General features: G+C 43.7%; 1 protein-coding gene across 2 annotated transcripts in view; it reads left to right on the top strand.

The window, feature by feature from the left end:
* The window catches only part of LOC121569470 (junction plakoglobin-like), a 66,443-nt gene that overhangs the window by 38,861 nt on the left and 12,159 nt on the right, over nt 1-15,423 (top strand). For both annotated transcript variants that reach the window (XM_045210869.1, XM_045210870.1), the window contains exons 2-8: nt 8,181-8,235; nt 8,600-8,764; nt 9,215-9,468; nt 12,635-12,873; nt 14,026-14,227; nt 14,761-14,905; nt 15,049-15,152. In XM_045210869.1, coding sequence (XP_045066804.1) covers nt 8,220-8,235; nt 8,600-8,764; nt 9,215-9,468; nt 12,635-12,873; nt 14,026-14,227; nt 14,761-14,905; nt 15,049-15,152 — 1,125 coding nt within the window. In that variant the 5' untranslated portion in view covers nt 8,181-8,219. The remainder of the gene's footprint in view (nt 1-8,180; nt 8,236-8,599; nt 8,765-9,214; nt 9,469-12,634; nt 12,874-14,025; nt 14,228-14,760; nt 14,906-15,048; nt 15,153-15,423) is intronic.

Raw genomic sequence — 15,423 nt, 5'->3', positions numbered from 1 at the left:
AGCCAGTTAAGAACAAAATCTTATTTACAATGAAGGTCTACCCCGGCGAAAACTGGGCCAATTGTGCGCCGCCCTATGGGCCTCCCAATCATGGCCGGATTGTGATACAGCCTGGAATCGAACCAGGGTTTGTGGTGACATCTTTAGCACTGAGATGCAGTGCCTTAGACCGCTGTGCCACTCAGGAGGAGGGCAAGCTGATTCTAGATGATCTAGGCTGTGACTTGACTTGACAGTAATGCAGTTTTTCTATTCTGATCATGGAGTTCTGATCATGGAATTCCGAACACATCATGCGTTTACACCTACATGTACACATTGTGTCCGGATTCCCTTTTCCCGCACTATATTCAAATGCCCAATATGCATTCTGCAAATGATGGAATAGGCTAAATATGATAATAACACAACAACTTGATGGCAGTCGCTAACTACTGTAGCTAACTAGCCAGCTAACCTCTGTAGCTAGCTAGCAAGCAAAGCTAAAGGATTGCGAAATGTAGCCAAACAAAAATATTAGCTAGCTGGCTAGCATTTATGAGGCCAGCAAACACATTCCTTACATGCTTGGAACATATTTCCTCAAACATTTTAAAGGTGTCTCTCATTCCCAAAGCACACGTTTTCTGGAGGCTTGTGGGTGGAGTCTTGATCTGAGCACAATCAGACTACAATGTGACTTTTGTGTGTCTAGACCTGTCTTTTCAATGCAATCTTCGTATTCTGATAGCAGAAGTTGCATGTAAGTGTCAAGTGTAGACACAGCCCTAGACTTCTATGGGTGCACTTAAAGGCATAGTTCAGGCCAAATATATATTTGGGTCGAATTACCCTTACCTTGAGTTGTGTCTGAAGGCCCATGGTGACAGGCCACAGCCATTAGTTAGAATATTAGCATAATCGAAATTCATGAATGTAAACAAACCAATGTTGGTAATGCTGCATTGCAAGCCCAAACTTCCTAAAAAACCCAGTAGTTGGTGACGTTTGCAGGTACACAGAACAAAAATATAAACGCAACATGCAAAATTTCAAAGATTTTATTGAGTTACAGTTCATATAAAGAAATCAGTCAATTGAAATGAATAAATGAGGCTCTAATCTATGGATTTCACATGATTGGGATTACAGATATGCATCTGTTGGTCACAAAAAGTAGGATCGTGGATCAGAAAACCAGTCAGAATCTGGTGTGACCACCATTTGCCTCATGCAGCGCGACACATCTCCTTCGCATAGAGTTGATCAGGCCATTGATTGTGGCCTGTGATTGAATGTGGTCCCACTCCTCTTCAATGGCTGTGTGAAGTTGCTGGATATTGGCGGGAACTGGAACATGCTGTTGTACACGTCGATCCAGAGCATCCCAAACGTTCTCAATGGGTGACATGTCTGGTGAGTATGCAGGCCATGGAAGAACTGGGACATTTTCAGCTTCCAGGAATTGTGTACAGATCCTTGTGACATGGGGCCATGCATTATCATGCTGAAACATGAGGTGATGGCAGCGGATGAATGGCATGCCAATGGGCCTCAGGATCTCGTCACGGTATCTGTGCATTCAAATTGCCATCGATAAAATGCAATTGTGTTCGTTGTCCGTTGCTTATGCCTGCCCATACCATAACACCACCGCCACCATGGGGCACTATGTTCACAACTTTGACATCAGCAAACCGCTCGCCATCTGTCTGCCATCCGTGAAGAGCACACTTCTCCAGAGTGTCAGTGGCCATCGAAGGTGAGCATTTTCCCACTGAAGTTGGTTACGAAGCCGAACTGCAGTCACGTCAAAACCCTGGTGAGGACGACGAGCATGCAGATGAGCTTCCCTGAGACGGTTTCTGACAGTTTGTGCAGAAATCCTTCGGTTGTGCAAACCCACAGTTTCATCAGCTGTTCGGGTGGCTGGTCTCAGACGATCCCACAGGTGAAGAAGCCAGATGTGGAGGTCCTGGGCTGGCATGGTTACACGTGGTCTGCGATTGGGAGGTCGGTTAGACGTACTGCCAAATTCTCTAAAACGACGTAGAGAAATGAACATTCAATTCTCTGGCAACAGCTCTGGAGGACATTCCTGCAGTCAGCATGCCAATTGCACGCTCCCACAAAACTTGAGACATCTGTGGTATTGTGTTGTGTGGCAAAACTGCACATTGTAGAGTGGCCTTTTATTGTCCCCAGCACAAGGTGCACCTGTGTAATGATCATGCTGTTTTATCAGCTTCATGATATGCCACACCTGTCAGGTGGATGGATTAACTTGGCAATGGAGAAATGCTCACTAACAGGGATGTAAACAAATTTGTGCACAAAATGTGAGAGAAATAAGCTTTTTGTGTGTATGGAAAATGTCTGGGATCTTTTATTTCAGCTCATGAAACATGGGACCAACATTTTACATGTTGCGTTTATATTTTTGTTCAGTATATATTTTTTATGTGCATAATGCTGAAATAATCACTGGAATTTTGTCACTCTAAACTGGAACTTTTTCCTCATGGAGTCTCACAGCCGCATCTGTTTCTGTTCTTTGCTGTAAAATGGACAATAAAGTTGTATTGTATTCCATTGGGCACTCGCTGATTGATTACCAGAGCTGTGAACAATCTCAGCAGTGGCTTAATGGAACTATGAGAGCATTGCAAAAATAACGACATTCTCACAGGAAGAAAACATGGACAGGATCTTCGAGTATCGACGCTACCAAACTTATTTTTAAGTGTTTTGGAGGAAGTTTGTGTTTGTAGTGCAGCATTGCTAACATCGTTTCGGCTGTTTAAATTCCTTAATTTCAACGATGCTTATATGCTAACTCGTCACCATGGCAGAAGTAAATAATGGATTATTGTGGATTCTGTCACCATGGCCTTCAGACAACTCAGGTAAGGGTAATTCGACCCAAATATAGATTTGACCTGAACTATCCCTTTAAGTGACGTTTGAGCTTCTGTCAGGGTGATGGTGACAGAAGGGTGTTGTAAACACCTGAATTATTTAGGTACAGAGGACAAAGGCAGAACTCTGCACAGCATCCAAACTAATTTACAGCTCAGTGTGATGGTTTCTCTGGAGCTCAGTGTGGTAGTTTCTCTGGAGCTCAGTGTGGTGTTTATTTTTTTTTGGGGGGGGACTCAGTTGCGGTCTCAACTTACTCTTGAGAGTTAGAATAGTAGAATACACAAGGTGCAGTTTCAAAATGTGGTTGAGCATCAGCAGTTTTTCTCTTGTAATGTCAGTCACTGATAGTTACTCAATTAGCCCATGTCAGCTAAGATATTTTAGATTGGTAAATTAGTCTAGCCAGCTATCTAAACGTGTACTAATCATGGTCAAATTATCGACTGGGCATGTAGGGCAGGTGCCCAGGGGCCCTGACCTCCAAGGGGCCCCCATTGATTTTGTTAGTCACTCTCTCTCAGATATCAAAACATGGGTTAGGCCATGGCAAAATGTGTATAATTGCAGGAAATTAGCTGTAAAACTGCACATTTTTCTCTCCACCCCATTGTTAAATGAGCCTAATTGCATGAAATTAGTTATAAAATGTCTAAATCTCTCCACCCCATGGCAAAATGTGTAGAATTTCAGGAAGTGTACTCTAAAACATTTTTTTCTCTTCACCGTCAAGAGGGGGGCCACTAAAATGTTTTTCCCGCGAGGTGGGGGGGGTGGGGGTAACACATTTTCACTTAGGGCCCTCAAAAGGCTAGGGACGGCCCTGGGGAAACAACAACATATAAATAGAATTAACAACAGCAACAGCAGTAGCTTTTCACAGGTCTGAGATCAGTAGCACAGCATGGGGGGAAGGAAAGTTGGGAACACTGGCTGTGCTTGTAATTGGAGGCCGACCGGGGGGGGTTACGGTGTCATCAGATCCGCTCCAGAAGTTTGGCAAACACAGCATGTCTGCAGCTGACTGTGATGCCAAATAAACGGCCGCTGCTTTCATCTGCATGGCCCGGTGTGTATAGCGGTTAGAGAGAGAGAACGAGAGAGAGAGAGAGAGAGAACAGGAGAGAGCGAGAGAACGAGAACGAGAACGAGAGAGAGAGAGAGAGAGAGAGCGAGAGAGAGAGAGAGAGAGAGACTGTCATCTCATTATCAGATCCCGGAGATGAGTCAGCCATGGAGAGACGGGATGACCGTTGACCTTGTCTGTACACACACACACACTGTCAGACACAGACATTTTGATCCACAGTGAAGTATAAGTACCAAGGACATGTGAGTCTGTCATTAATACAATTGTGTGTCATCAACATCAATACGTCTTACACACATACAAACATATCACACACAATCTGTTGACCTACGACCTACAAACGCACACACAAACGCACACTGCCAAACTTGCAGAGACCCTTAAGGTCAAATAGAAGAAGACAGATCTGCTGGTGTAGCACTGTTCAGCTGTGCACCGTCCAAAAACATCCTCCCTGCGCCTCAGAGCCCTGGCAACAGCAGCCTTGATGTACTGTGTGTGTGAGTGAAAGAGTGAAAGGGAGAAAGAGAGAAAGAGAGAAATTGTGAGATGAGAGGAATAGAAACATACAAGGAGAGAAGTCAATAATTATTGAGAAAGCAAGCAGGGGACTTATAAAGGTGAAAGAAAGAACGGGATGGAGAGAAAAGGAAAGAAAAAAGAGATTACATTAATAAATTATAATCATGACCTTCACTGGGACAATGGACAGAAAACTGGAATTTCCCCTCTTCTGCTCTTTCCTGCCCTGGTTATTTCTGTCCTTGACCTATGGGGATACACACCTATATACACACACACACTTAATACTCTTCAGAACAACTGACCAAGATTAAAACCAGCAGTACGTGTATGTGTATAGCCTACTTTAAGTAGTATCACGGTTGTATTCTAATGTAAAAGGAAATAAAAACATCCTTCTCTTTCTAAATCACAGAGCATGGGCAACAGAGGAGGTTTTGCCCTTTGAACCAAACCAAAGCCTTCAGATAAACTGAATGAACAGACAGACTGTATTTATTAATGAAGAAGGTTAATTTAAGAGTAATATGCTAACAGTGTATTTCATTATGTCAAGGCAGTTCTGTAAAAAGCCATTTTGATTTCCACCACAATGTTTTTAAGTGCTTTTTAATTAACTAAATATCATCCCTGGCCACCGTTGGCTAGACCAACTAGCTCTTGGGGCTTGTGTGTGTGTGTGTGTGTGTGTGTGTGTGTGTGTGTGTGTGTGTGTGTGTGTGTGTGTGTGTGTGTGTGTGTGTGTGTGTGTGTGTGTGTGTGACGACATGAGACCCACCATGCCCATTTTGATTAATGATTTGGGGAAAACAGGCTGTGTGGCATCATAACAACAACAATTAAAAAAGCAATTTCCCAGAAGCCTTGTGTGTCCCCCAGCGACAGTGAGAGAGTGGTGGAGTTGTTTTTTATCTTCTCCAGAATAAACGGAGCGAGAGAGGGGGAGAGAGAGAGAGAGAGAGAGAGAGAGAGAGAGACTTTAGAGAGAGAGACTTTAGAGAGGAACAGAGGTTTGGAAAGAAGAAAAAGGGAAAAAGCATTAGGAGGAAAAGTTTTTTTTTTAATAGAGGGTTGATGGAATGATTGAGAAAATACAACATAGAGAGTTTAATGGTGTGGCTGAAAACGAGCAAAGAGATTAGGTGTCCTTGGAGAAAGAACATGAGAGATGGATAGAACGAGAGATAGGAAAAAGAGGCTGCGAGAAAAAGGCGTGTCCGTAGAGATGACAAATTTAAGAATGACAAGAAAAACGGCTTCTGTCAGAAATACCCTTGTGCTAAAGAGAATTGCCAGCTTGTCTTAGACAGTGGAGGTTTCTAAATGTTTCATATCGAGAACTCACATTCAGGTTTTTCCTCTTAAGGTGCCGCTGAGGTAAACATTGAACGGTAAACTCGAAAAAATGGCTCTCTGAATGTCACGCCCTGGCTCTAGGGACTCTTTTAAGTTGAGCCAGGGTGTGTAGAGTTTATGTTTTGTGCTCGTTGTGTCTAGTCTAGTGTTTGTATATCTATGTTGGCCAGAGTGGTTCTCAATCAGAGGCAACGAGTATCAGCTGTTGCTGGTTGTCTCTGATTGGGAACCATATTTAGTCAGTTGGTTTTTCCCACAGTGTTTGTGGGATCTTGTTCCGTGTTGGTTGGTGGTTTGCACCTGTGGACGTCACGTATCGATTTGTTGTTTTGTTTGTGTATCATTTAATAAATAAGTATGTTCACCTTCCACGCTGCGCCTTGGTCCTCTATATCCGACGATCGTGACACTGAAAGCCTGTTATGACAGTCCAAAAGTCAAAATCATTATGCTTCTGTTTTCATGTCACCCTGCCATTTTGTGACAGACAGACAGGCTGTATTGTCGCTAAGTGGGGGTGTGGATCGAGGCCCTCACTCAGTAGCATTGGCTCTATGGGAGATTGTGTGGTTGGTGTGGAAACTGGAGGTCTTTCATCTACATGTCAGTCACGTGAAACACTTCATTACGTTGTGAAGGGGGGGATGATGAAATGTATGAGCCGTTTTCCACGCCTGGAGAAAAGCAGTTACGCTTTGCTCATTTGTTTTGTTCTCCGTCTGCCTTCCAGTCAGTTTAAGCTCAGTTAAAGAGAGCGTATTTGTCATAATTTGTTAGCTATTTCCCATTCGGTATGGAGAAAATGTGGTTTATATATAGGCTAGCATATTGAGTTTTAGATATCTCGCTTCGAACAAAATTAGTATCAGATACACATTCATGGACAGTGGACATACACCACACACACACAAACACCCACACTCATATTGCGCTCCACACAACCACACATTCCAAGTAGCCTAGATCACTCACTCATGCAATTATCACTTTGTTTTATGTGCTGTTCAGTAAGTAGTTAGCAAGTAGATCTAAGCTATTTGGCAGAATGGCCAATTCAGACATTGATTAGCCCAGAGGAGAGCAAAAAAACTAGATTTCCCTCACAAAATTAGGGTCAATAATTGATTTAGCTCCTTCCAGCGAGTACTTTGCAGCTATTTACGTCAGCGACAAACACGCAGTAAAAGTTCTCTGTTGTCTCCTGGGGAATTTTTGTCACAAACAGCAGGGGTCAATGCTCTTTCCCATAATGCATTTGGATTATTTCTCTGCAACACCACCGACACCCTCCTTCCTCTGTCATACATCTCCACCATTGGCCTAATTATAGTCATGAATTAAGCATTGTTCGGCGAACGGAAAGGAGAAACCTTTTCAGGGAGAGACGCTCACCACTTCTTAAATGTCACCGTCTCTCGTCCACCCCCCCTGCAGTAGTTGGGTCGGGCTGTACCGTAGGGACGGGAGATGGAGTCTGTCCCATTTACGCCACTCTCAGTCCTTATTGCCGTGCCTCACAAACTTAGTTTGATTTTATGGGGGGACACAAACTTAGTTCGATTTCATGGGGACACTTAATATTATATCGACATTAATGTGACATTTTACATGGTTTTGAGTGTCTAGTTTAGTTGTGTCTCACTTACATGGAAGCACTGGACTCAATGAAACAAATAGACAGCCAAAAGGTGTTTTAATACCTTTTCAGTTGTTACCAAGCAGATCATATTCTAGTTGTGTATACAATGAGTTATTACAGTAGATGCTCCATTGTTTTACTTGAGTTATCCCGCAGGAATGGGGCGGCAGGTAGCTTAGTGGTTAAGCGCGTTGTGCCAGTAACTGAAAGGTCGCTGGTTCTAATCCCCGAGCCGACTAGGTGAAAAATCTGTCGATGTGCCCTTGAGCAAGGCACTCAACCCTAATTGCTCCTGTAAGTCGCTCTGGATAAGAGCGTCTGCTAAATGACTAAAAATAAAAATAGGAATAAGGGCATTGTAATGTATAGTTGCTCTGGACGCATTTGTTTTCGTTTTACTTCATATTTATTAGCTCTCCATTTATGTCATTTAGCAGACACTCTTATCCAGAGCGACTTACAGTAGTAAGTGCATATAGTTTCGTTTTTTATTCTTACTGGCCCCCCCAGGAAGAGTAGCTGATGCTTTTGCAGCGGCTAATGGGGATCCTAATGAATACCAACATACCAACCCACAACCCTGGCGTTGCAAGCGCCATGCTCTACCAACTGAGCCACACAGGACCATGATTCATGGTCTAATGTTCTCGCCTTCTCTTTTTTCTTCTCTTCCAGAACGTTTTCTCCAAAGGCCAGTTTTGACACTGGACAGTGATGATGTCCATGCAAAGTAAGTATTTTGTTAAAGACTCATCCTTGATTAACCAAAGTTTGGAGCACGGTGTTGCTGTACCCTAGAAACACACTCGCAACCGTCCACTCAGTGTCCCTTCAGAGTGGCTGCGCATCAATATAGTGTCTGCAGAGGGAACTGACCACTGGGTCTCAGTCAATCAATCACACTATTTTTTATAGCCCGTTTTACATATCCACTCTGTCACAAGCTTAATCCAGGGTCTAGGATGGTGAAAAGTGATCATTAGACGCTATGTCACTCTTCCAACCTGTCCTCTCTCTCTCTCCCTCTCTCTTCTCTCTGTCTCTCTCTCTTCTCTCTCTCTCTCTTCTCTCTCTCTCTCTGCCTCTCCTCCCAGTGAACGAGGCAGAGGGCTCGGTGAAGGTGGCTGAGTGGCAGCAGACGTACTACGCCCATGACTCCGGCATCCAATCAGGCGCCACCACCGTGCGAGATGACGAGGGCACAGAGTACAACGCCAAGAAGTACGCCGTCACCACCACGTTGGTGGAAAACCCTACAGGTATAAGTTCTCTCTCTCTCTCTCTCTCTCTCTCTCATATTCCCACTTCCCACTCTCTTCCCTTCCCATCCCTCCCTTTCTCTCTCATTCCATTTTTCCCTCTCGCTCCACTTCTCTTTCAGTTTCTCTACATCTCACTCTCTTTCTGTACATATAGGTCAACTCTTACTCATTCAATGTCATAATCATGCTGTGACTCACTCACGCTGTCATACGCTATGCCATCACATACGTACACAGGCCAGTTTGGACTGGCTTCATGTCTCAAAATAGGCATGGTTCTTCTTCTGAAAAACTCACTGACTAGGGACTCACTGACTAGGGGCTAGAACAACTTTCAATCTATCACTAGTTTGAAACACTATATATGGATATATCTATCCACGTATCGATTGATCTCCCCCCTCCTCCTCCCTCTCTCGTCCCTCTCTCATCCCTCTCTCCCACCAGAGGTGGAGGCCCAGTACACCCTGACGCGGGCCCAGCGGGTGAGAGCGGCCATGTTCCCAGAGACCCTGGTGGAGGGCGAGGCGGTGCTGTCCACTCAGACTGATGCCGGTCAGCAGACCAACGTCCAGCGGCTAGCTGAGCCCTCGCAGCTCCTCAAGACCGCTATCGTCCACCTCATTAACTACCAGGATGACGCCGAGCTGGCCACTCGCGCCGTTCCCGAGCTCACCAAGCTGCTGGCCGACGATGATGCGGTAACTAACCTCTAAGAGTTAAAAAACATTAACTTTGTTATAAATCCCATTTTCACAAAGCCCAGATTAACTTTGTTATAAATCCCATTTTCACAAAGCCCAGATGTTAACACATGAATGCATTAAACAACACTATTTCCAATGTGCTCCTATTAAAAACAATCTGAACCTTCAATCAATTATTCAGCCAGTAACTGTTGTAAGATAAAAGTGTGTACTGTGTGTATCTAATGTACAGTGCCTTCAGAAATTATTCACACTCCTTTACTTAAAATTGATTAAATAGCGATTTTTTTGTCACTGGCCTACACACAATACCCCATAATGTCAAAGTGGAATTATGTTTTTAGAAATGTTTACAAACTAATTAAAGAAATTAAAGCTAAAATGTCTTGAGTCAATAAGTATTCAACCCCTTTGTTATGGCAAGCCTAAATAAGTTGATGTCATCTGTTTGCACTCAAATAGCGAATGGAGGCCGTGTGTTTTCCCACTGGACCGTTTTGTAGGCTACTTCGGTTTTATAGCAGAGCATGTGCTTAATATGAGCAGCTGAGAAATAAATATAAGAACACTTATTTCACTCCACACATCAAACACTGTTTGTGGAGTATGCTCTCGCTGCCCGACAGGTAATATTCCGCCCAAACTCTATATACCATGGGCTCTCAAACCTTGTACTTGCAGCTACTCAGTGCTTAATTTGGGAAACCAGGTGAAATCTGTTAGGGAACATCAATAGTAACATCTTATCGCAACAAAACATATTTCACTGAACTGTTGAGAGCCTGTCTGCACGCTCAAGAAAGGAATAAAGGAGAGCGAGGAGGAGATGGAAACGCATGGTGATGAGATATTCTGTATAGCTGAAGGTAATGTGACACTCAATTAATTATGAAAATCGTCCCTATTACTAGGCTATTCAAAATCAAAATCAAATACAAAATCACTAATTGTAGGCTAACTGTAAGCCGCCCTGCACAATCAATGAACCATCGCCTAGGGCTGGCTATGCATTCTCTCCCAGACTCATGGATAGACATTTTGGAGCGTAGCATAAGGTAACTAGTCCATCCAGTATGCATAATAATACAGTCCACACTCAAAGGTGATTACTCGAATGTGTAACATTTTTGAGTAAAGGCTAGAACAATTATGTACCAAAGATATCTTAAATCAGTTTTATGTTTTTCTTCCATGTGTAATATGCAGTAGGCTATGTATTGTATAACGGCACAATCATAATTTTAATTCAGTTTTTTTTGGGGGGGCTTTGGCTCATAAGCCTTAGCATATGCATAAGCTCTAATATGCGTATGAGTGTTTTGAATGAATCATCACCTTAGAAAGGCTGTCCATTTCAACATCCATAACAACCATGTTTTACACTGTTTCAACATGCTGTTGAACTTCTTCAAATCGACCATCACAGTGAGGTGAGTTTGAAAAGTATGATAGGCCTACTGTTGATGATAGGCCTGTGTTTGATATGATTTTCGAAGCATTTTCATTGATGTCAGAGTGGTTAGAGGGACAATAGAGCCCTGACTACCAGGCCATTAGGACCTGATGGTAGTTAGCAAATTGGGTACTACCAAGCATGTCCAGATTGCATATAAGGAGATTACTGTGACTCGAAGGTCACTTGGAATTTTACTGCAGTCATGACTCATGACTGCCTGTGTGGTGGTAATATGGTCACTGCAACAGCCCTAGTCCTTCCTAACTCAGTTGCCAGAGAGGAAGGAAACCGCTCAGGGATTTCACCATGAGGCCAACGGTGACTTTAAAACAGTTACAGAGTTTAATGACTGCGATAAGAGAAAACTGAGGATGGATCAACAACATTGTAGTTACTCCACGATACTAACATAATTGGCAAAGTGAAAAGAATATTCCAAAACATGCATCCTTCTTGCAACAAGGCACTAAAGTAATAATGCAGAAAATGTGTCAAAGCAATTAACTTTTTGTCCTCAATACAAAGTTTTGTGTTTGGGGCAAATCCAATACAACACATTACTGAGTACCAATCTCTATATTTTCACGCATAGTGGTGGCTGCATCATGTTATGGGTATGCTTGTAATTGTTACGGATTGGGGAGTTTTTCAGGATACAAAATAAATGGAATGGAGCTAAGCACAGGCAAAATCCTAGAGGAAAACCTGCCTTCCACCAGACACTGGGAGATGAATTCACAGTTCAGCAGGACAATAACCTAAAACACAAGGCCAAATCTACACTGGAGTTGCTTACCAAGAAGACAGTGAATGTTCCTGAGTGGCCGAGTTACAATTTTGACTTAAATCGACTTCTGTGGCAAGATCTGAAAATGGTTGTCTAGCAATGATCAACAACCAATTTGACAGAGCTTGAAGAATTTCGAAAAGAATAATGGGCAAATGTTGCACATTCCAGGTGTGGAAAGCTCTTAGAGACTTACCCAGAAAGACTCACAGTGCAAACATTTCTTAAAAACATGGGCTATTGTGTGTAGATGGGTGAGAAAAATGTTTATATTTAATCAGTCTGTAATTCAGGCCATAACACAACAAAATGTGGAATAAGTCACTTTCTGAAGGCACTGTATCTCTTGTATTATAGAAGTACCATTATGTCCTTAATAGGGACATTGACTCTGTCACTGTTGTGTGCTGTCCCTCCTCACACTTGAGCACCATCCTGCTGACTAGCATTGATCCAGTTCCATGCTTGGCTAGCTCTCTGTGGCTGTGGCTGTGCTTGTCAAGGTCGTGACTAAGCCAGTTAGATTGGACACAGATTAGGACTGCCCCAGAAACAAATCCTCTATAGGTCTATATTGTCATTTAACATAATTTCAGCTGTCCTTAAAGGATTCAGTGTACAACATTGCTTGAGTTGAGGCCTATGTGTGCAGTTCTGATTATGATTGAAAGTCATGATGGACCCTGCTCTGTCTTCTACTCACAATTCAAACCCAAGACGTGGTCTGTTCCTAAATCTTGTTATCAATGACCATGTTCAATGTACCAATGAATTGCTGAAGTGCAACGTTTAAATTCAACTATACCTTAAAGCCATGACCCTAAAGAAATGTTCAGACCTAACAATGGGTCCCAACCCAATGCCACCATTTTGCATGGACAGAAACTCACAATTATGCAATGTCTCATTCCCAACAGGTGGTGGTCAACAAGGCGGCCATGATCGTGAACCAGCTGACGCGGAAAGAGGCGTCTCGCCGGGTGCTGATGCAGTCCCCCCAGATGGTGGCGGCGGTAGTGCGGGCCATGCAGAACACGGGAGACATGGAGACAGCCCGTTGTGCTGCCAGCGTCCTCCACAGCCTGTCCCACCAGAGAGAAGGCCTGCTCGCCATCTTCAAGTCTGGGGGCATCCCCGCCCTGGTCCGCATGCTCAGGTAGGAGAGGAGGGAGGGATTAGTGGGTGGATGGATGGATGTTGAGGTGTAGATGGGAGTGGATAGATGGAGGGAGGGAGGAATTTATCAACAGATGTTTGGATAGATTGTTGGTAAATGGTTTGATGTGAAGGAGTAGGTATGGATGGATGGGTGGATAGAAGTATCAGTAAATGTTTGGATGCTTTTATGGTTAAAGTGGGGAATGGACTGGTTGGGGTGAATAGGCATGGATTGATGGATGGATGGATAGAGTGATGGACTTATATTTTTATAGGCATTGTAGGTTGGTGGTTTGATGGGGAGTGAATTAGTGAAAGAAAGAGAAAAAGCAAGGGGGTGAAAGAGAGCAAAATAGATACTTGTAAGGTGGAATTCAGTGTTAGAAATGAAGTGATTTAGGTACGCACTGTTCTGGCCTGTCTCTGCATCTGCAGTTGTGTACGTGATGTGTGTGATCATTTGTGTGTGTGTGGTGTATGTGTGTGCGTGCGTGCGTGCGTGCAAGAATATGTGTGTGTGTGTGTGTGTGTGTGTGCGTGCGTACATGCTAATGTGTGTGTATCCCCACCACCATGTCCACTACTGCCTGCAGGCTAAGATATTAGCATATCACATTATTACACATCAGTAATGAGGTGTCATGCTGTGCTCATTTACTTGGCCAAACTAGTCTGCACATCATTTCAACCTGACCACCAGGCTCATTTTAACCTCACGATAAGTGGCAGCCATTTTTCATAGTAATTTCTCATAGAGGCAGAGAGTCTCTTTATCTCTGTTCACACAGTATAAACCCTGTATAACAGTCTAGAAGGCATCAAACAGAAACTAAATTAAGACATTTAATTAATTCAGAAAGAAAATTCAGATAAATACAAATGGAAAAACCTCCCTGTACAAGACTGTCAAATAGGGACTTAGATGCAGATTCATGATAGAGAAATATGTGCTTTTTAATTATACAAAGAGCAGCAAGGGCAAAATTTTAAAACAAATTAAAGCAAATGAAATTCAGAGGGAACTAATTGGGAAAAGAAAGTCATGCTAATTTCTCACATACCTCCCTCTCTTCCTCTCTCTTTTTCTCTACCTACTCTCCCTATTTCCCTCCCTCTCCCCTCCCTCCCCTCTTCCCTCCCCCTCCCTCAGTTCTCCCATGGAGTCAGTGCTGTTCTATGCCATCACCACCCTCCACAACCTGCTACTGCACCAGGAGGGAGCCAAGATGGCGGTGCGCCTGGCCGACGGCCTGCAGAGGATTGTGCCTCTGCTGAAGAAGAGCAACCCCAAGTTCCTGGCCATCACCACTGACTGCCTGCAGCTGCTCTCCTACGGAAACCAGGAGAGCAAGGTGTGTGGTGGGGGGAGGGTGGGGGTCTTTGGTGTGTATGCGTGCGGATAATGCTTGAGCTATCATATTTGGCATAGTGGTATTGGCACAGACTACCTGCATCTTCACTGCAGCCAGGGGAGAGTGTGTGTGTGTACTTGCAGTGTGTGTATGTGTGTACTGTACTTGCAGGTCTGATCCCTTTTAGTGCCACCTGCAGCTGCACTGCAGGGGAGCAAGGGTGTATATGCACGTGACGTGTGTGTGTACATGCACACACAGACACACACACACACACACTGTACATGTCCTTACCACTGGCTGCATGCAGCTGCATTGCTACAGCAAATGTAAAACCCTGTATGGTGTCAGTAATGTACCCTGCATTACATCAGAAATATACTGAATATAAAGTGAATATAATTAAATCAAATACACATACTGCTATTATTATTCTAACAATCATATTTGAGATAATTCATAATGTAATGTCCAAACTCTGTAACGATATTTCATTGATTATGACAGTGTGTTTTCATTGTTATTCCTCTCAGCTTATCATCCTAGCCAACGGTGGCCCTGAGGGGCTGGTCTTCATCATGAGGAACTATAATTATGAGAAACTGCTGTGGACCACCAGCCGTGTGCTCAAAGTTCTCTCAGTGTGCCCTAGCAACAAGCCCGCCATAGTGGAAGCTGGTGAGTGTGTGTGTGTGTGTGTGTTTTGGGGGAGGATGTGTGTTATGTGTGTGTCCGTACATATGTGTATGTCTGTGCGTTTGTGTGTTGTCTGATCCTTTCCATAAAAGAGCCATTTAACCTTCCCTCTCTCATCCTTCCAGGGGGCATGCAGGCCATGGGACAGCACCTGACTGGCTCCAGCCAGCGCCTCACACAGAACTGCCTCTGGACCCTGAGGAACCTGTCTGATGCTGCCACCAAACAGGTAAGAGGTCAGGTAACCATAGAGTCCATTTTGAATCAGCAGAGACTGTACCATAGAGTAATACAGAGATAGTACAGAGTTTATAAAGACCAATGACTATATACAGTATATGAATGAACAAAGCCATCGATCACGTGACACTATGTATTCCCATGTGAAGACTCTATAGCGCATTGAAGCCAAATTAAGTTGGTTAAGATGGCGCCTCATGGAGACGTAACATGCGCAGTTTGAGCTACTCCAGGAAGTGACGTTGCAGGCTAGCTCAGTG

Source organism: Coregonus clupeaformis, chromosome 35, assembly GCF_020615455.1.
Source record: "Coregonus clupeaformis isolate EN_2021a chromosome 35, ASM2061545v1, whole genome shotgun sequence".
Lineage (NCBI taxonomy): Eukaryota > Metazoa > Chordata > Actinopteri > Salmoniformes > Salmonidae > Coregonus > Coregonus clupeaformis.
The sequence above is the reverse complement of the archived record's forward strand: the minus strand, read 5'-3'. Positions and strand labels throughout refer to the sequence as shown.